Here is a 22,003-nt window from a genome sequence, read left to right on the forward strand (position 1 = left end):
GTTGTCTTTTCACTTAGTCATGGAAACCTGTTATGTCTTCAGATATACGCAATTTTCCTTAGCTACTCATTTACCCTAATTAGAGTACACAGGCCAACTCACATTCATGATATTGATTGCCTATAATATACAAATGCACTCCACTCCATCATTGGCGCAGCATCAGATGGGGCTGGCTGTTGCCAATACTCAACCAATCATATAGGCATGTATTCCATACGATTCATATCCAAAATTACATCCTTTTTTTTTCTTTTCAATGATATAACACTTCGATGTCCATGAAATATAAACTCAGACGTCATAACCTCTTTCAACAAATCAGAGACAAAACGTTATTAAATCACATGATGATTGACAAAAGTGGTCCTTCTCGAAAAAATATGGTAAAGTGAGAATTTGTCAGATCTTCTTGCGTATGTCGTCGTTTGAAAATAAACACATACATCTTAATTTTAGAGAAAGAGAGATAGATGAACATTGCCTTCATTAATGTTATTTTTCTTAGTGCCGTGTATGTAGTCTTTTGTTGAAATTGCATGTAACATTTAAGGCATAGTTTGACATATGGATGATAATAATACAAGAAAACCCTTTTTCCTAATCTTCTTCAGCTTTCAATGAAAAAGGGAGAGGTTGGTGTGTTGCGGGAGGTCTTAGACGTCATTATGTGCATAGAGGATGGGAGATTCTGCAATTTTAAGCACACTCTTAACTTGGGTGCATTGAATATGTAGGACCATTTGCCAGCCAAAGTCTTCGAGTTTAATTAATTCTCTTAGAAATAAAAGGCCACACTTTTCTCTATAATATGTCAATTAATTAGGCGTGCAAATGTAGGCAGCCGCATACACGTAGAGTGACTGGGAATATATATTTTCAAAAGCATCGAAGCCTCAACTGATCATCAGTCTCTCAAAGTCTCGAGTTTCAACAGAGAACTTTGCATGGAAACAAGAGGAGGTCAAGGGTGACGTTTTGCATGGAAACAGAGAACTGATCATACCCTTAATTAAATTGCATGGAAACAAGAGGAGGTCAAGGGTGACGTTTTGATGTTACTTTGAGTTGTGTGTTTTGGGTTCACGTGCCAAACAATGAATTATTATAGTTTTCCGATTAAAATGGTATTTCAATTATTGCTCTAGTATCATTTTAATTTATCAACTAAATTTTTCATTTGAATAGTCCTTCAACTCTTTATTTGGTATTAAAATGGTCCAATCGTCAAAGTCTATCAACTATTCCGTGAAATTGAGGAGCAAAGCCATCTTTTCAGGGCATTCCAACTTCTCACTCTTTCTCGGGAGTTTTGTTTGGTTCCCGAGCTCTCAGAAATGGCTTCACAGAGTAACAGAGAAGAAGAATATGAAGACTAATTTGGAATTTGTTTGGTTTTGAGGGTACTGTCCTAAGAGACAATTTCACCCTTTGATTTCACGAAATAGTTGACAGAATTTGACGGTAGGACTGTTGTGATATCAAGTAAAGAGTTAGAGGACTATTGAAATGAAAATTTTAGTTGATGAACCAAAATGATACTAAAACAATAGTTGAGGGACCATTTCGGTCGAAAACCCAATTATTATTTTCTAAGTTTTGATTAGCACTGGCATGTGCATGCTTGGTGGAGTCACTATGTTTACTTAAATGGAAAAGCAAAGACTTGCAGTTAGGAACTTGTAACTCAAGTGATTAAGAGTATTTATCTTTACACTCAAGATCCTAGGTTCAATTCTTCCCTCCCCCTCTTGTATAAAAACATGAAAGAAATGGAGCTTCTTTTGTTCGTTGGCACAACATGTGATTTTGCCCTAGTTTCATAAGGTAGTGCTTGATTAATCTGTAACTAACAAGGCTTTTTCCAGCCCATGATCTTCCTCCATTTGAGGAAAAGCGAAAAACCAAAAGCAAAATCCTTTGAAGCCCATTAGCCATGTCTTGTGAACTAGGCTCATGGTCTGGTAGGGATGATGAGTATATTCACGCCCAAAAATTTGATAACCAAACCCAACAACTTATTGCAAAGAAAAATCATCGAGCTTTCCAATTTTAAGACTTGAAAATAAGCTACTTCTAAGCTTTATCATGATGGAGCCCATTTATTTGTTTTATTTTTACAAGCGATAATGAATAGGTGGAAATTCACCACCACAAGATCTTGATAATAAGCCCCCTTGCATCAGACCCTTTGTTTTTACAAGAATTAATGATAAGCGAAAAATTTAGCAATGCACCATAAACTTATGACCTTTTTTTTCCGATGTGCCCCTCAACTTTCTTTCAATTTGCTTATAAACTCTGCTAACCATCAAATTTATCGCATTTTATACCTGAATAAATTTGGGCCCAGTGGCTCTACCATTCTACTGCTAATAACTTCACGATAATGCTAGGAGGACTAGCCATGAACTGCAACCAAACTGGGCCGATGACGTGTTTTCTTTTCCACATAAAAGAATGGGCAATGCCCAAGGCAAACATTAATATAAAAATAGACCCATAAGAACAACAAAAAATAGCCCGACCGGAACAAAGATAAGGGCATAACTAGTACTAACTAGACCCACAACCCAACCCATAACATGTTCTTGTTTTGTAATGAGGATTATATCTGAAGTTTTATCTCTTAATCGTTGAATTAAACTAACCAATTTAATCCAACAGTTAAGAAATAAAGTCTATAAAATTCTACTACTTGTCGATGTAATCGTTGCCTCCGGTGTCGAATGGATGCTACACTACAAGTTGAGTTTTTCTATTATCATATTTGGGAAATTTTTTTTATTACAACTAGAAGGCCAGTGTGTCGATGGTGGGTTAGAAATACTACAAGTTGGGTTTCGGTTGGGAAGTTACCAACCATTATCACATTTTGGCAGAGGGTTGGCACGCCTAAGTTCAACAAGATTTGAATTTTTAAGTCGAATTAAAAACTTGAATTTATGCATTACCCAACCCTATGAAAATATAGTATATTAATAAGTAATGTGCATGGAGTTTGTAGAAGTATTTACTCATACACCTGAGGTCCTAAGTTTGATTTTCACTCCCTCAATATCACTTATATAAATAAATAAAACATTGTTTTTGTCCACTACGTCTTAGTCGGGTCTGATATTAGAATTAATAGAATGATACATTGAGTCATTGTAAAAATTTAGAAAAAACTAAAGTTAGAATCAATATAATGATATCTTGACTCATCATAGAAATTAAGAAAAACTATAATTATGCTATATTTGCGAAACATGCTGATTGATTAATTTGGACAACTCAAACACAAATTAAATTTAAGTTTAAACCCTATAAAATCGATCATGACGAGTTTTAATCAAAGCTAAACTAAGTAATTTCTTAAATGAGATCCCGCAATGCAGGATTTGCACACATGCTTTTCGGGAAGCTAATTAACTTGCGAATTAGCTTCCTAAACTTGGATTAATATAGGATTTGATGATAAAAACTAATTTAGTTTAATCAAGTGCTCACTCATCATTGCACCAACAAACACCCTTCAAATGATCATCATTGTTGTCCACAACATCGTCACTCCCTTTCATGAATCGGTTTGCAACAAAAACTACACAATTTCAATGACTCTAGTTTTTGCCCATTGGTTTTAAGGCAATGCCTTTATTTGTTATAAATAACCATTGAGGCACCAGATAACTCGTCAACTGAAAATAACAATTTGTTAACCGCACTACACCTTATGGTTGTCACATGAAATTTTTAGATTTAACAGCTATATATTTTTTTGGGTCAGAAATTTCAACATTAAAGAAAAAAAATAGACCGATTCGTACGGTTTCATGGCCAGCACAATTAATTAAGTCCTAAGCAAATAAAATTCAAAGCCCTAAAAACTTGACCGCAGAAACAAACCGTCCAATGACCAGTCAAAAAGCACCCCCACCGAATATTCAGTCCCGGGGATATCTTTGTAAATCCACGCGTCCTCTTTACCAGGAAAATCTGCAAATGCTTACCGTTGGATGCCCCATCATATCCCATCAACGGCCGGAGTTTTACGTTTGACCGAGGTACGATAAAGAAATGGTGTGAGGCCGGAATGAATGATTTTTCTTTGGTCCAAGTTTGACCGGAGGATCCCAAAAAAAAAGAAAAAAAAAGAAAAAAAAAAAGAAAAAGAAAAAAAACAGCTAACCGACAGGGAGATAAATTCTAGAGAGAGAAAAATACAAATACAATTTTAGTGAGAGAAATCCTGAAAAATCTTAAAGAGAGAGAGCGGGGGAGAGAAAGAGAAAGGGAGGCTGTGGGTTTTCTTCTTTCTTTTCCTTTGATTCTTTTGGGGCTCTGTGGTTTCTGGTTTTGAATCAAAGGGAGAGAGAGAAACAGAGAGACGAGGAAGAGGAGGAGGAGAGAGAAAGCTTGGCATTCTTTCTCTCTCTTCTGTGATTTTTCTCATTTTCTGGGAGGAATTTAGGGTTTGGTTGAATCAAATAGACGAAACGAAGATGAATATGATGCGAAGGCTCAAGAGCATTGCCTCTGGTCGGACCTCTGTTTCATCGGAGCCTGTAAGTGTGATTTATATTTATATTTGTTCATTTATTGTTGGCTTAGAGCGTTAGAGCTTGTTTAGCTAGCTCAGAAAATGGATCAAAATGAAACAAAAAGTTATAAGTCGTGATTTACGGCGCTTTGGGTTTCTGATATTTGAAATTTCAGAAGCTCGCATCTGGATATTCAAAATACAGTTGACGATTTTTTTTTGGTTTACTTTTATGATTTGGATTTATGCAGTGGATATTTTAATATATAATTATATTCTTTTGGGGTACATGTATGTATTCATTTTTTGTTTCTATTTCAGACAGAGATGTTAGATTTTCTTCCACTAGCAAATCTGCGCATTTTGATGATTTTTCTCCCCTATTTTCTGTGCATATTAGAAAAAGTTCGGTTTTTTCGCGTATGGATTTGAATGACCATATGGTTTTATTAGATTAGTATGTATGTATTATTCCATTTTTATTGGATTGGGGGTGGGGTGGTAATTATGGTTTTCAATCGTATTTACATATCTGTTCCGAGCCGAAATGGGATTTTAATTGTTGTGCTGTTACGTTTTATGCGTGGGTAGCTGATCAATGTTGCCCAAGACTAAGTTGTTCCTACTTTTGATTGGTCTAGTATTTTCATGATGCATTGCAATTGCAATTACTTGTGAGCAAAGGAAGTTTTATGTCACCACAGGTAATGATGTTTTAAAATGTTAGTTTATGTAACAGGAGCAGCCTTTGTTGGGATTGCTGATACATCAAATGACTGTTTTTGGTTCTTTTATGGTTTACATGCAATGCCAACTTTGTGTGTATAAAATTACAAGAATATGTGCTACTAGCTCATGACTGGCGTGGTTGTTTACAGCAATGAGTTAAAATGCCATTATGTGTGTGAATGTTAAATATGTGTTTGCGTGTATAAAGTTACAAGAATATGTGCTACTAGCTCATGACTGGTGTGGTTGTTTACAGCAATGAGTTAAAATGCCATTTTAGATCTGTACGTTTGGCTTTCTTTTAATAGGAGATAATGAAGGCTATGTGGGTTATTTTTGTCATTGTTTAAGATATTTTGCACAACCTTTTTATTTGTTGATCATTTATAGCTAAGTTTCATTTTTTATTTCCAGGGCGTGGATTCTATTACAAAGAGAGCAAAGTTTGACCAAGAAACTGAGAAGAAGGCTAATAAACAGTCAAATACTGTTGAGAAAAGTGCCACCAGTCTAGAGCAGCATACTGTTCCAACATCACTGGAAACTGTTGCAAGCACATCTGATGTATCTTCAATAGCTAAGACAGAGGCCAAAGAAGAAAAGTCAAGTTATGATCAGCTTCCCAAAGAAATGAATGAAATGAAAATTAGAGATGAGAAGGCCAACAACCATGATGAAAAGGTAACTTTTGTTGTTAATTCTTTTCATGTAATTTTTTCCTTCAGATATGTGTATATAATATATTATCACTCTGCTATTTTTTAAATGTAAAAAAGCAAAGTCTTAACAAGCAAATACCAGTTACCGAGTAAATGGTTGCAAATTTTCCCTGCGCAGGATATGGAAGAAACTGTTATAAATGGTAATGGAACAGAAACTGGTCATATAATTGCAACAACAGTAGGAGGCCGGAATGGACAACCTAAACAGGTGATTTCATTTATCTGCGTGTGCTTCTGCATTTCTCAAGTTGTCTCTTAATTTCATTGTCTTGAATACTTAGTAATACCGAACTAGAAAGTCTTTATGTTGGATGATTTTTAACTTCTCTGTGTATGATCTCTTTTCCCGCTGGAGCCTTTGGTTGATTTACACTCTATACGTACATGATGTATTATATTTGAGATAAATTGTTCATAATATTTTAATCAATTTTCTTATTTGGTTACAGACAATTTCATATATGGCAGAGCGTGTAGTTGGCACTGGTTCATTTGGAGTTGTCTTTCAGGTACATGAGATTATTTGGATTTGCTCACTATTTAGGTTTCGTTGGTTCCTTTCCACTGATACAGATTTCGACGTCAATTTTTTTCCCTTGCTCACTGTACTGTATGCTGCAGGCTAAATGTTTGGAAACAAGTGACGCAGTTGCAATAAAAAAGGTGCTGCAGGATAAAAGATATAAAAATAGAGAACTTCAAATTATGCGTTTACTTGACCATCCTAATGTTGTCCAGTTGAAGCATTGCTTCTTTTCAACTACTGACAAAGACGAGCTGTACCTTAACCTTGTTCTCGAGTATATATCTGAAACTGTTTACCGAGTTTCAAAGCATTATATCAGGATGAACCAACATATTCCCATTATTTATGTGCAATTGTATACATACCAGGTGATTTTTGAATCCTGCTGCTGATTTTTATTTCCTGCCTTTTCTTTAGTGGTTTGTCCTTTACGATGCCTATTCTGGAGAATAAATTCTGTTGTTTTATCTTTTGTAGATTTGTCGCGCATTAAATTATTTACACCATGTTATTGGTGTGTGTCATCGTGACATTAAGCCACAAAATTTGCTGGTAAGATTTTCTTCTAACTTTTATCAGTTTGATTTTAGTGTTGATCATGTAATGAACCAGAATAAGTTTTCTCATTCACAGCAGTCTGACTTTACTTATATAGATAAAATTGACAACAATTATATTGGGTTCAATTACCCACTCCATTTGGCGACCAAACCAAGACCTTTTATTTAACAGAAGGGACGGATACCACCACACTATAGGGGTGGTGGTTGACTTTGCATATGATATGAGCACTAAGTTTTGATAGTTTCAATTATTTAAATAAAGACTAAAGCCTGCATGTCAGCCCTTTGATATGTTTAGTATGTTTTGATTTCAAATTGGTATGAGATTGTATCTTCTGTCATCATACTGAGGTTGAGGTTGTGATGTATATTGCAGGTGAATCCCCACACGCATCAGCTAAAGATATGTGATTTTGGGAGTGCAAAGATGTTGGTATGTTTCGTAGTTTGTAAATTCTGGAGGTCACAGTGCTTTGATGATATCTTGGAATTCATGAAGGTCTTGGAACTTATGAATTCTTTTATTTTCTCATTTTTAGGTGCCAGGTGAATCCAACATATCATACATTTGTTCACGATATTATAGGGCTCCAGAACTTATATTCGGGGCTACAGAATATACCACTGCAATTGATATGTGGTCTGTTGGTTGCGTATTTGCTGAGCTTCTTCTTGGACAGGTATGCGTATAGCATGTCAGATTTCTTTCCTTATTTATATTTTCTAGTAACTCATGGCTATTTTTGGTATCATTGCAGCCACTGTTTCCCGGGGAGAGTGGTGTTGATCAGCTGGTGGAGATTATAAAGGTATGGTAGATGTATCCACTTTTTGCTTGTTATGGTGATACTTTTGCTATTTTGCGTTCTGATTTTCTCTTTTGGGTATCATACTAGATTCTTGGGACACCAACCAGAGAAGAAATAAAGTGCATGAATCCGAATTACACTGAGTTTAAGTTCCCTCAGATCAAAGCTCACCCATGGCATAAGGTCTGTTCAATATTTTAATTTTTGAGTATTTATTATCAGCTCTTCATGAATTGGATTATCGGATCTATATTTGTGTCAGCAGAAAATCTTAATGTGCTTGTAATCTTCAGATATTTCACAAGCGAATGCCCCCTGAAGCAGTGGATCTTGTGTCAAGGCTGCTCCAGTACTCACCAAATCTACGTTGCACAGCTGTAAGAAAATAAAATTGCTCTTGATAAATTTTTCGTTGGAACTTGTGAATGGTTAAAGTGTAATACTAAATTCTTTCCTGGTTTGTAGTTGGAGGCATGTGCTCACCCCTTCTTTGATGATTTGAGAGACCCAAATGTAAGCTTGCCCAATGGACGAGCATTACCTCCTTTGTTCGATTTCACGGCCCAAGGTAAGATTTTGCACTATTCTATGGCCTTGTTTTTATTTACTTTTTTCTTTGTTAGTAGTTGTGTTAATCTTGATGTCTAACGCGTGCAGAGTTGGCGGGTGCTTCCACTGAACTCCGACATCGTCTAATCCCTGAGCATGCTAGGAATTAATTAATTGAAACTGAGGGGTTCATAAATGTACACGATGTAAATGCAGTTTTGATTGCTTGGATGCTCACATGAGCCATGCTGCCTTGCACCCAAAGGGTCTGCCGTCTCTTGATCCTTTCAGATCAGTCATAGCAGAACTATGCATCGGAGATAAGTTTCTGGCAGGCTGTTCATACAAATGGATCTTGCGGGTGGAATTTTCAGGTGGGGGTGGAGTGGGACTGCTTGGCAGAGAGATTCCAAGATTAAAAATTTTACAATGTAATGTTGTATGCCTCGACTGAAAGATGGGTTCTTACGTATATGTTAATCATGTTGTCATATATAGTGTTCTATGAATATTGTGGAGACTAACTTAAATGGGATCATTTAGATAAAATTAGGTTCTCATTGTATACTGTTCCCCACTATTTGCAGAGAAATTCAAATATTCGAGTTGATTCCCCAATTTCTTCTTTTATCTTTTGCTTTTTCCCTTTCAGTGGTCTTAAGTGAAATAACAGGCAATCCTGTACATTTGAATGATGTGTTCAGTTTTCCGTACCACTGATTGCATCCAGACAATAATTTTGTCTATTTTGGGATGAATTTCGACCAAAGTTAAACATTATCGTGGTTGAATCGAATCTACCATGACAATCAAGCATGCGTTCATGGTCAAAACTGGACTGAAATAATACAGATATTTTTGTGCCAGATTACCTCTATATTATAGGTCATTGAATTTAGAGTGAAACAAATAAATATTTTTCGTCCCTACCTGAGTGCACCACAAAAATAGAGATCAACAAAGGCTATTTGCAGCTCTGCAGCTGGGCCGCAACTGATTTCTCTGGGCCATTTACCTTCACAGCCTGCTCTTCCAAAATAGCCCGATCTTGCTAGGAAGTCACATTGAGGTTCTTTAAGCTTTGAGATTAGCAGCTGCCAGTCACTTTCAAGGTACTCGAATTTCTGAAGAGGCTTATGATGTAAGAGGTTTCTGAAGAGGCTTAAATCTCAGATAGACATAGAACTACAAAATGGTTTTTGAATTTGAAATTGTTAAGAGCTCCGCTTTCTGGATGGAATATTACATACAACAAACAATATATTTCCGCATGTTCATAGTCTTATTAGAATCTCCGATCCTGTATTTTCAAGAAATCCTGTACTCAAGGTGTAGTGATTCAGAATCCTGATGAGCTGATTTGATGGAGGTAGAAAATGGTTTGCATTATCTAAGACAATTGGATGAGGAGGAGATCTCTTTATGCAGTACATGAGAGGTTTGAATTCTCATACACGACTGACGAACATAATTCCCAATAGTCTGCAAGCCACACTTGTAGATGCAGAAGTTAGGCTCTTACAGAAAACACATCACATAAGAGCATGAGATGGGAAAGTTCATATATTACCATTTAAGTCGGTGTTCACTTGACTGTCATAGGTTTGGGGCCTATTGCTTATCCGGGTTTCAGCAGCTTCAAGTTTCATCTGCATCAAACATCTAAGTTTTAGGTTTCTCATCCAGATCTACATAATCCAAAGATATCAAAGAAGGGAAAGAAAAAGAGAGACGGAGTTTATGGTCTCAACCTTTGAAGTGCACTTGACGGTCTTCAAGAAGAGCACGACAAACCAGCCATTTGATGTTAACTAATGAACCTTCTACCAATAGTCGTCACAAGAACAGTTCCCTTCTTTGAAATGATGAAAACAGTTTGAATCCCTTAGTATAATATGCCGGAGAAAAACCTTTGATATATATTTCATTGCATTATGGCAATCTCCACAAACCCGGAGATTCTTAAAAATTCGGATTGGTGCTCCTGGTGGTGTGGTGAGGAGCCCAAAAGCAACAGCCAACTTTTCACTGTGATACGCTAGGCCAAGCTCCTTACCCTCTTTTTCCATGTCATGAAGTGCGAAGTTCATATCTGCGATGTATCCAGCTTCCTTGATCAACATCATGATCTCATCGATTTTGGAATAAATTTCAGCTGTCCTTGAATGGCTTCTATCTTCAGACATAAATGTATGCACTTGGCTGTTCATCTCAATCCAGCTGCATCCAGGCTCCTTAAGAATTCCCTTTGATTTCATCAATCTTCTGATTCTTGCAGCATCTTCCCATCTAGCAGCTGCAGAATACATGTTAGATAACTGAACATAAGGCACAGCATTTAAAGGCTCCATTTTAAATAGGTTTGTTGCTGCCCTCTCTCCCAGTTCTATGTTCCCATGTACTCTGCATGCAGAAAGTAGTGCCTTCCATACAGTTCCATCTGGTTCCACAACCATTTGATTAACTAATGCCTCAGCCTCCTTAAGCTTCCCTGAGCGCCCCAAGAGGTCAATCATACATGCATAGTGCTCAGGACCTGGTTGTATTCCATAAACCCTATTCATCGATTCGAAGTAGTATTGACCTTTTTCCAGAAGACCAGCATGGCTACAAGCAAATAATAAGCCAATAAAAGTAATGAAGTCCGGTTGTATGCCAGTTGCAATCATTTGATTGTAAAATTTTAGGGATTCCTTTCCTCTACCGTTCTGGGCATAACCAGCTATTAAAGCTGTCCAAGTAATCACATTTTGAACTTGCATAGAGTCAAAAACTCTATTGGCGTCTTCTATGCACCCACATTTTGCATACATAGTCACAAATGAATTATCTACTGATAAGGATGCTTGAAGGCCGGACTTAATAAAGTTTGCATGAATTTGTTGGCCAAACTCCAAAACTGTCAGCTCTGCACAGGCAATCAAAACGCTGGCAATTACGAATTGGTCTGGATAGATCCCTGCTGTCCTCATCTCACAGAACAATCTAAGTGCTTTTTCATGAGAGCCATTATGTGCATAGCCGGTTACCAGGGAGGTCCATGAGATAACATCCTTGTCTGACATATGCTTAAACACCTCAAGTGCGCAATCTATATTTCCCTGTTTAGCATACATATCAACAAGAGCGTTGCCCACAAGTTGATAAACCTCAAATCCAGTCTTCACAATCAGGCAATGAATCACCATTGCATTTTTCATGTCCTTCAGTGCAGCAAGGGAGTTTAGAACAGATGGATAAGTAAAGTGATCAATCTTCAGTTCTCTCGAACGCATTTCTTTAAACAAGGACAAAGCTTCTTCTGTAAACCCTTGCCTTACACACCCAACAATCATGGAGTTCCAAGAAACGACATCGTCAACCTCCATGCTTTTTAGTGCCTTCTTTGCACTATTATGATCTCCACATTTCACATACATATCAACCAATGCACTTTGGACAAACACATTTGCCCCAAAACCACTCTGAACAATGCATCCATGCACCTGAGCCCCGAAACTATTCGCCAAAATTAAGGCAGAAGCTGTCAATATGCTAGGGAATGTAAACTGATTGGATTCAACCCCTTCAGCTCGCATGTCCCGAAAACACTTCATTGCCTTAAAACCATCACCATTTTGAGAGTACCCTGTAAGCATAACAGTCCACAGCACGTGATTTTTTCTGTCTGGCAGAGTCTCAAAGAGATATTCAGCTTCCGAAATGCGCTTGCACTTTGCATACATGTCAACCAGACCCGTGACGACAAAGGCATTAGTGTCAAACTGGGTCTTTATCACATACCCATGAACAAGTTCACCACTTTGGAGCAAAACCAATGTTGAGCACAACCTTAGGACACTGCCCAACGTGTACTGGCTCGGCCTGTGTCCCTCAAGCTGCATTTGCCAAAACAATACAAAAGCTTCACTTTCACACTCATTTCGACAATACCCAGATATGAGTGAAGACCAAGTGATGGGGGTTTTACTTGGGATCGCATCAAATAGTTGTTTAGCTTCATTTAGCCTTCCTGAATTGGCATAAGCAGCTATCATGGTGTTCCAAGAAAACTCATCCCTACTCGGCATTTTATCGAACAGCTGGCGGGCTTCATCGAGTCGACCAGACTTAGACAAATCATTCAGGAGTAAATTCGCCTGGAACTTAGACTGGGTTGAATCCACAATGCTGTGGATGAGATGGGCTAACTCTTTGTGCTTGAATTGATTAGCCTTGTGGGAAAAATTCAAAACTCTTGAATTTAATTTGTTCATAGCCAGTTTTAACTTCTCAATGCTTGTGCTTGTCTATTACAGAGATCATGAAGCTTCCAAATTTCACAAATACAGCTGAGCTCAAGACCATCCCTAGTGTTCAGACAATAAAAAAAAAAAAAAAGACAATCCCAAGTGACAAATTGCAGAAAGAAATGTTATTTGGATTCTATAAGCACCTCATTATCTTATTATAAGAGGCCTATTTAAACCAATGGAAGAATAGTTATCTGATTTGGCCCAAGAAAACTTAATATGGGCCCATTTGATTCTATATAGTCCATACAAAATTTCCAATTTTATGATATTCTCATGCCAAACTGTATTTCTGGACCCAAAAAGAAAAAAGAATAAAGAAAAAAGAGAAGCTAAAGGTTTTGTTTTTCTTCTAAGAGAAACAGGGCTCCTAGAGCATTTTTACCGGGTGCCCCAGCTCAGGCAAGAAGTCCCCAAGGCCTCCAAATGTGTTTCCAACGCCCAAGTCTTGTCAGGGCAAGAGTTGGGCTCCATCGACCTAGACAAGTCCAAAGAAAAGACTTGTCTGGGCTATTGCCTGGACAAGCTAACGTTATTGTGAGATGTTAGCATCTAATTTAAATAACAAAAAAAAAAAAAAAAAAAAAAGAAAAAAAGGGAAAAAAGACCAAAATTTTCAGATTTTATTTTTATTTTTATTTTTTTTATAAATACCTAGTCATATTCTTCACTTTTCATACCAAAATTATATATAAATTCATCTCCTCATATCTCATGTGAATATTGGTTGTTCTTGGGTTGTCAAGGTACTAGCAACCCCAACGGTTGCCTTTGCCAGGGCAGGAGGGAGCCCAAATTGCAGGTTGGCATTCCAATGGGCCTAAGCTGCCTGAGCAGCAGCTGGGTCCTAACAAACCGGGCCAGTCCAAAGGCAAAAACAACATGCTCTCTAGCCTGGTTTTGCTGACGTCAGCAACGAAATTTGTTTTAAAAAAAAACCAAATTTTTTTGAATTTTTAAAAAATAAATACTTAGTTATATTCTTCACTTCCCACACCAAAACTGTATACAAATTTCTCTCATTATATCTCATGTGAATAGTGGTTGCAATAACAATGGGTGGAAACACCACAAGCCTTTGCAAGGGCTGCCACTATTCACATGAATAGTAACGGCCCTTGCCATTTGCCGTGACAAATGGGTGGAAGTACTCCAATAAGTGGAAAACTAATAAAAAAATTGTTATGGCAAACACTATTTATGTGAATAGTAACAATCATTGTTTCCCTTGTCTTTGCCATAACAAATGGATGAAAATACTCTTAAAGTAGGGAAATGGTTTTTATTTTATTTAAAATTTTTTTTGAAATAAAATAAAAAAATAATGTTATAACTCAGCAAAGTAAATTTACAAGAATATGAAAATTGACTTTTTAAAATATTATATATATATATTTCCGTTTTATTTTATAAAAACAGTGTGCAGAACAGATGAGCACTGATAATATAGCGCCAGCGAAATGAAAACATTCGGCGGCAACTTTGCATCGGATACGTGGCGGGAGCCAAGCAGAAGGAGCCAGTGGGCGCGGGGGTGGGTGTAGGTAAATCTTATCCCACCTGAAGCTTTCAGCTTTCAAAAGCATTCGGGAAAATTTCTTCCGACAAATACATCATCATCCACTCTCATTTCACTCATCCTCCACAATCACTAGTGTTTCCACTTTCCAACATAAACTATGTTCCCAACATCCCCTTGTTTCCATGAGTTTATCAAGCAAAAAGAGAAACTAATCAGAATCGAACTTTAGATGTAACATAATTATGACATCTTTTTTTATATGCATTTATCATTTGAATATACCCTAAACACTTACAATATAAGATAAACTCAGTGATAATGAAACATAAAGGTAGTTGAAAATTCGAATATTCTAAGTTTTAACTATTATTAACTAATTTTTAGTCTGCCAATACTTCTCGTTTTAATATTGTAAGAGGTCTAAAATTCGATTTCTGCTATCTTTTTTTAAAAAAGTTTGAACAATGACAACACAAAAAGGCACCAGAGACACCACGAGTTAATATTGTAAACCTTACCTTATTGTTTGCAATGAATACAATGGTAAAATAACATTGTATAAAATCTTATTTACCAGAAAAAATATTGCTTTGGGAATTTGAATTCAATTTCAAACACACAAAGCCAAACAATTAGAACCACAATTGCAATTTCCCATGTGAAAAGTGAGAAATTTGAATCAAACCATAAAGTACACAAACTCTTTCTTCTGGTGAAAATGAAGTTCACAGACTTCAAATTCAAAATACCAAGAAAAAAACAAAAGCAGTTTAGTCCCAAACCAAACTCCCCATCAAATCACTGAAAAATCCCAAACCCAAAATTCAGAAAGCTCTCCCTCTACACCAGCTCACTCACCTTTCAAATCTTCTCGCTCTTCCTAAATGCTTCAATTTAAACCTTCAAAATTTTCTATTCATCCCCCAATTTGATTTCCAAAAACCCAATTTTAGCTCCAAAATGCTTCATCTTCAACCTTCAAATCTCTGGTTCAAGTGAATAACAGCAACCCACATAAATTCCGCTCTGATCATTCGAAAATCACAAACCCAAAATCCAAATACAACTCGATTCCCAGAAAATCAAACCCAATTCAAAAGAATTTCCTAGTAGGCCATGGACACTTCACCACTCCTTGGCTATTCAATGGCCGATGACCTCCTCCGAAGCCGGAGGCTCGTGCGCCACACCCCGCCACCATTGCGCGGCGCTGCGCGGCTCCTTCGACGCGCCAGCGGGCGCCGAATGAGGCTTCGTGAGCCCTCGTTTCGGGTCCGAGAGAACGCGGCGGAGGAGCTGGAAGAGCGCCAGAGCTACTGGGCTTACTCGAAGCCCGTCATAGTTCTGGACCTGCTTTGGAACTTGGCTTTTGTGTGTGTTGGGTTCACTGTGATGGGGTTGAGCATGGAGGAGAAGCCTGTGGTGCCTTTGAGGATTTGGGTTGTTGGGTATATTTTGCAGTGTGTTGTCCATGTTGGGTGTGTGGTTGTGGAGTATAGGAGGAGACGTGAGGTGGGTTTTGGTGAGGTAGGTTGGGGAAGTGGTGGGAGTGGCAGTTTGGGGTCTGGAAGTGATGTTGAAGATTATGGGAGTGAGCAGGGTATGGCTGATGATGAGACAAGGTAGAGTTTTTAGCTTTTGTTTTTAGGCTCCTTGTGCAATTATGCATATTATTCTCGATTGTTTTTAGGACTTAGGAATATAAATTCATATTATGTTAATAGTATAAATGTGTGGATATTGATTTAAATGTTTCATTTCTGGAAAAAGGAAATCTTGCATATATATTCAATTGGTTTGTAAGTATGTATTTATGTTTAGTTTGCGTATATGTTATATAGAATGGATATGAATATTTTTGTCTGTGGTTCTAGTAAATGTGACATAAAAAACATGGTTTTTAAAACTCAGAGTAAGTAAGCGTTTTTTGTATTCTGGAATCGGTTTGCTGTTCATCCATTGTTGCACATTTGTCAAGCTTTGAAATTTTTATTTCTCAGTGCAATTCTTTTCCTTTTTTAGATATGTAAAAATGAGCAGGACAGACCTATTATTTAAGTTCCGTCTGTTTGTGGTTTATTTGAAGTGTGGATGAATCTAGATGGTGATGTTTAATGGAAATGGGGCCTCATTGATTGAATCCCCACATGGGATGTTACCCTTTTTTCACATCATATTTGTAATGCAAAATTTAAAATGCAATAAGTTGGTTAATGTTAGTTATGGTTGCCATTTTTTTGAATGTGATTATCTTTACATGTGGCTAATCTTTGTGTGGCTGTATGCCATGAAAGTAACTATGTTTTAAAATTTTTTTTTTTTTTACTGCAACAGTGTCACAAAGCATCTGGAGTCAGCCAATACCATGTTTTCATTTATTTGGTGGGTCATTGGATTCTACTGGGTGACTGATGGTGGCCAGACTTTGCTATGTGATTCACCTCATCTATACTGGTTAGGATTGAATAGAGTTTATTCTTAAGTGGTTTCTTCTGAGTGATTGACTTGAATGTGTGTGTGTGTGTGTGTGTGTTTTAACTACTCACGTGCGGTTCTATTTTGCAGGCTTTGTGTTACATTTCTAGCTTTTGATATGCTCTTCGTCGTTATATGTGTTGCTGTTGCATGTCTTGTTGGAATTGCAGTCTGCTGCTGTCTGCCATGCATAATTGCAATCTTATATGCTGTAACAGATCAGGTAGACAACCATAAGGAATGTCTGCAATTTTTAGTGTTATTTTGTTGAAGCATATTTAGGAATAATAGGCAAGTTAATAATCTCTTGATACGTGCACATGAAGCTCAAATTATGGCAATATATGAATAAGAAACTGTGATAAGTGGCAATAGGCTAATAGCTTGTTGTTCATGGTTGTGTTTTGCATGTTCTGATTTCTTATATTGTTAAGTGTGATACACGTGCAAACTTTTGCTGGCTCATTTTATCTCATGCTGAAATTTATAATGGATTCAAAAAAGCTTTTGTACCTTCTCATCCCTCTCATCTCTCCTCCCTTCCCTTATGAAATTGGCACCAGCTTGAGTCCCTCGAATCAAAAGAGTTCAATTCTGTATCAAATAGGCATTTTTGTTTTGCATGTTGATTCTGAAGGAAGAGCCTAACTTTCACAATATTTGTGCATCTTTATTGTAAGTAAATGTATATTGCTGAAGAACTCTCTTAAGCTGTTGGCAATTTGAGTTCTTTCTTAGAATTTTATGGGCGACCATATGAGAACTCCTTTTAGAGTTTGTTAAAATATTGAATTTTCTGGTGCATTTTTCTGTTGGATTTTGGATAGAAGATTATTATATAGTTAAATCTTCTTTGATTGAAAAGAAACATGAAAACACAATGACTGAGTTACATGTTGCTGACATTGTTTTCTTGAAGATTATGCCAAAGTTCTAGATTTATATGTGCCACCGTAATTCAAGGTGGCCCATTCCACGTGACAGCTGCGATTGAAGAATCGATCCTTTCCATTCACTATCTGAATGGAGAGGATCCATATGAATTGGAGGATTCTTTACTTTGCATGATGTAGTAGGTTATGAAAGGGGAAAAGAATGAAAGAATTGTTTGGCTTCTTGATTTAATTTGGTTATCTTGCACTTATGAAATAATCCCTTTCTACTCAATCATATATGTCAATATATGATTTACCTGACTTCATATCACTTCTGCATGAAAACAGGAGGGGGCAACAGAGGAAGAAATTGATAGATTACCAAAGTTCAAATTTCGCAGGACAGGTAATTTTGAGAAACTTAACGGTGAGGCCCAAGCTTCTGAAGGATTAATGACCGAATGTAACACTCATGCACCAACTGAGCATGTTATTTCCCAGGATGATGCTGTAAGTTTCCATGTACCTTTCAATATGGTCCTGTCCCTTTCCTAGCTGCTTTATACTTGTATGGTGTTATGTATTTTTAGCAGCTCAAGTACCATAGCTTGTCCAGTAATCTTATTCTTGGTGCATAGCTTTTGATCTTTCGATTTTTGTCAGCATTCCTTCCCTTACAACCCATTTCGTTCTCCAAGTTCTTTTATGAAAACCAAGGTCTGATATGAATCTAAGATTAGGTGGTTTGGAGTTCTTAGATTTCCCAATATTCATACCATTTGAAAGTCTTAGGATGAAACCGTACAATCTTTTGTCTGTATATATAGTACGTGTGCAAGTGCTGGTTTCGCAGTACATCACTGCAAAGAAGCCTTTTAACAGACTGCCCGTATCACATGAATTTTATAAATTGCAGGAATGTTGCATCTGTCTTTCTGTTTACGACAATGGAGCAGAATTACGCGGACTTCCTTGCCATCATCATTTTCACTGCAGCTGCATAGACAAATGGTTATACATCAATGCTACCTGCCCTCTGTGCAAGTTCAACATTTTAAAGCCTAGTAACCAAATTGGTACCGGCGTAGTGTAGACAGGATCAAATTTCTCTCTGATCATGGCATGCTGTTCATCAGCAAATGAATATCTTCAGTGGTGCTGCAAGTGCATCTCTATTTTAATATTTTTCTTTTTATTCGGTGTTAAATATATCCGTTAACTTATATATATGTATATGTATATGCTAATGTCAACCAACTTCTTGTAATGCTGAAAAACAAAAATATAGTAGATGGTTACAATGGTCATTATATGAAGGATTCAGATTCTTGTCGACCAATTTCGAGTTTCCTCTGGTACAAGGCGTAAAGTCAAATGGTTTAGCAGAATGGGTAAATATTTTAGGAGGCTTTTTGACAAAGAATTGTACCCGCGGCAGTCGCCGAATGTGGGACAGTCATCCCTCCGTGTGTTGGCAAAATGTCGGCATATATTATGAGTCAACCCGCGCCATCATAAAGGGGTTCGGATGAGGGTTGTTTGACATGTCTTAGAAGTTTTAGACTCTTAACACGAACCGCGACGACTCCTAGTATTTTGTCCTCTCGGATTGGAATAGGGATTTACATATAAATACACTGAAATCGTGATTTCCTATTCTTTAATATATATTTAAATATATGTAAAAAGTATAACTGTACGACTTTACCTGTAAAATATTCGATATTTTAAACGTATAGTTGCGTGATTATACTATTTAAATATATTGGAATGTTTAAAAAGTATAATCAGCTATACTCTTTAAATATTAGCAACTCTGAATATTATATTGACCTCAACCTTGGAGTCTCTTAGGATAATATATTTTGCTTTTTCAGCTTTTTCGTGATCAAGGCAATCCAATTTTATCCTCACATGTAGAGGTTTGATAAAGATGAGATCTCTCAAATTTCTGTTTGATTTTAATAAGAAGTGGACGCATGAATCTTTTCCTATCTTTCCACTTCTCTTTGAGTGTAAAATATTTGGTATCCTTGCTCCATATATCTCCTGATTATCCTCTGATAATTCTTTCTTTCTTCTAAGTTTCAAATACAGTGCCGCATAAACAATAACCTGCACAACGCCAAGAATGAAGATGTAACGGCAAAATTGGAACCATGGCCAGAGATTCTGTTGCTTTCAAACGAGCCAAAACAAAACAAGTAAAGATATAAACTAAAGGTGCACACCTCACTTGTCCAGGGAATAGTACTATCATCTTCAACATTCAACTCTGATTCAGGTAGTGATATCAAAGAGGCAAGATTATCCAATTCATCCTGCCATTGTTGAGCAACACCAACCTGCCAACTCCAAAGAACTGAAATCCTAAGCTACTAAAAGCATGGAGTAGAATATTTTCTACTGTAGGATAATGGAACTTAATCTGGCAAAAAAATGAATCAAAGAAAATAAGCTCTGCCAGGTAGGAACTTCTCTGAAGACCCTCCTACATCCTCTATGCCTGACACTTCAGTACTGGATCCTCTCGCCTGGCGCCATATACAACCTTCGGTTTATAATGAAGAGACGATCGTCAATGGATCTGTATCAAGGAAACATTAGTGATTGTAAATCAAATTCTTCGAAACCTGGCCTGAAATAAATTACTCTTCTGTCGACAACAATAACTAGTTGGCCTCAATCACAGCCCTAAAATCGTCATTTCTGGTATTTAAAGAGTATAGCCGCACGGCTATACTATTAAAATATTCTAATATATTTTAAAGTTTAAATATACCTTTAAATTTATTGAATATATTTAAAACGTATAGCCGCGCGGCTATACTAAGTTAAATATTTTCGAATATTTTAATAGTATGGCTGTAAATATTTTAAAATATTTTAAAAGTACAGCCGCGCGGCTATACCTTTTAAATATTACCCACTCTGAATATTATGAGTATTTTATGAAAATACAGATCGCAAGAGAATTGCTGAGGGACAGACAGGGGACATCTCAATTGGGCACAGATGTTACGAGGTATAAACACAAAATTGGTCGCAGACAAGGAGGGAGACAATGGACTCGAAGCCGACATTCATGCTCCTTATCTTAATCTCTCCGCCACCGTCATCACAGCCAAAGGATAAGTCCGGCCTCCGCCTCGCAAAGCCCTCCATTTCCCATGGAATCCGAAACCCTCTTCTCATCCCACCAGCAGGTAAATTAATCATCTTCTCACTCTTATTTTTCTATCACTTTCCAAGAATTTTCTCAGGAAAAAGTTGACTAATTGATTCTAACTCCATTTCTTATTAAACCATAAATTTTCTGCTCCTTTTAAAGTTGGTTCTGTTTGTCTTGCCAGAAAATACTTTCCTTTCTGTCTCTCTCTTTTTTAAATTTTGTTGTACGGAATAATGGGGCATGTGAACAAGCTTGTTTTGCAGAAAAAATAAAATACAAGTTCCAAAAGTTTGTTCTTATTTACACTCGATGTATAATGCTAGTGTAAGGTTAACAGAGCATGGCTGGAAATTGATCAAAATGGAGATGGTGGCTCAAACAAACCTATTTCAGATGAAAATTTGCCAGGTCCATCATAATTTGGATGTGTAACTTCTGTGTTAGAAAAGCAAAACTATCGTAGGCTTCCTGCTCAAGAAAATGTAATTTTTTTGCTTTTGATAAGAACAAATCCTTAATTATTGGAAATGACCAATCGTTGCGCATCGGACTGAAAGTTAGATTTCTGGATGTTATGACTGCATAGCGAACATGATTATCATTATTTGTGACATAATCTGTGTTGGTTTGTACCTGGGTAAAGTATCTTTTAAGTTTTAAGGCATGTAGCATTTTTTTTAATAATTGCCCCCAGATACATGAAGTTCTTGAGGTTTTATCATTAGTTGTGACATAATATATGAAGTATTGCCACCAATACTTCTTTCAACCCCTTCACCATCTCACATAAAGTAACAGGCATCAAGGAAACTTCTGTAAATTTTGTTTCATGGGTACAATTTCTTATCTGTACTTGCTATCAATAGTTACAATTCTTACATCAACCTCTCACTAACATAGCATGCTCATTAGTAACTGTCTAAACCAACCTAATTGACTAGATTCTAATCTATACATGCAGTTTAGATTGAAGGCTTTGATTGGTGATGCCCTTTAGGAAATAACCATCTGCCCCTGCTGCGAGGAAGCTTGGCAATGCAAAAATCTCACTGGTCCACGCCAACTCGAAGATTGAACCTCTATTACCGAGAATATTTCTCAAGTATGATACTACCTATAGGTATTCATATTGTATATTAGGACAAGCCAAAAAATATCTAAATGAATAGCAAATGAAATGTATAGCATTACTGGCCTCAATCAGCCCAGAGCAACTGATTGTTAACTTTCTACTTGTGGACCGCGAC

General features: G+C 36.9%; 3 protein-coding genes across 4 annotated transcripts; 2 read left to right on the top strand and 1 right to left on the bottom strand.

Annotated features, from left to right (window-relative positions):
- The first annotated feature begins 4,214 nt into the window (after positions 1 to 4,214).
- Positions 4,215 to 9,038, top strand: LOC117618484 (shaggy-related protein kinase theta-like). Its single transcript, XM_034348041.1, has 13 exons — positions 4,215 to 4,547; positions 5,666 to 5,932; positions 6,089 to 6,181; positions 6,423 to 6,482; positions 6,595 to 6,867; positions 6,977 to 7,051; positions 7,439 to 7,495; positions 7,602 to 7,742; positions 7,821 to 7,871; positions 7,959 to 8,054; positions 8,165 to 8,248; positions 8,337 to 8,439; positions 8,529 to 9,038. Exons 1-13 carry the CDS (start codon positions 4,485 to 4,487, stop codon positions 8,588 to 8,590), a joined length of 1,425 nt encoding a protein of 474 aa, XP_034203932.1. The 5' UTR covers positions 4,215 to 4,484; the 3' UTR covers positions 8,591 to 9,038.
- Positions 9,039 to 9,289: 251 nt separating this feature from the next.
- On the bottom strand, positions 9,290 to 12,770 carry LOC117619045 (putative pentatricopeptide repeat-containing protein At5g52630). Of its 2 annotated transcripts, XM_034348866.1 has the most exons (3): positions 10,172 to 12,770; positions 9,991 to 10,069; positions 9,290 to 9,902 (listed from the first exon to the last, which is right to left on the bottom strand). In XM_034348866.1, the coding sequence occupies exon 1, from the start codon at positions 12,674 to 12,676 to the stop codon at positions 10,244 to 10,246; it is 2,433 nt and encodes an 810-aa protein (XP_034204757.1). In that variant the 5' UTR covers positions 12,677 to 12,770; the 3' UTR covers positions 9,290 to 9,902; positions 9,991 to 10,069; positions 10,172 to 10,243. The 2 variants fall into 2 exon arrangements, with proteins under 2 accessions (XP_034204757.1, XP_034204756.1); XM_034348865.1 differs by having other exon boundaries at positions 9,290 to 10,069.
- Positions 12,771 to 14,861: 2,091 nt separating this feature from the next.
- LOC117619699 (E3 ubiquitin-protein ligase At4g11680-like) lies at positions 14,862 to 18,923 on the top strand. The gene is made up of 5 exons (XM_034349706.1): positions 14,862 to 15,856; positions 16,569 to 16,688; positions 16,800 to 16,932; positions 17,933 to 18,094; positions 18,501 to 18,923. Exons 1-5 carry the CDS (start codon positions 15,351 to 15,353, stop codon positions 18,675 to 18,677), a joined length of 1,098 nt encoding a protein of 365 aa, XP_034205597.1. The 5' UTR covers positions 14,862 to 15,350; the 3' UTR covers positions 18,678 to 18,923.
- Positions 18,924 to 22,003: the final 3,080 nt, after the last annotated feature.

The sequence above is a fragment of the Prunus dulcis genome, chromosome 2 (genome assembly GCF_902201215.1).
Source record: "Prunus dulcis chromosome 2, ALMONDv2, whole genome shotgun sequence".
NCBI lineage: Eukaryota > Viridiplantae > Streptophyta > Magnoliopsida > Rosales > Rosaceae > Prunus > Prunus dulcis.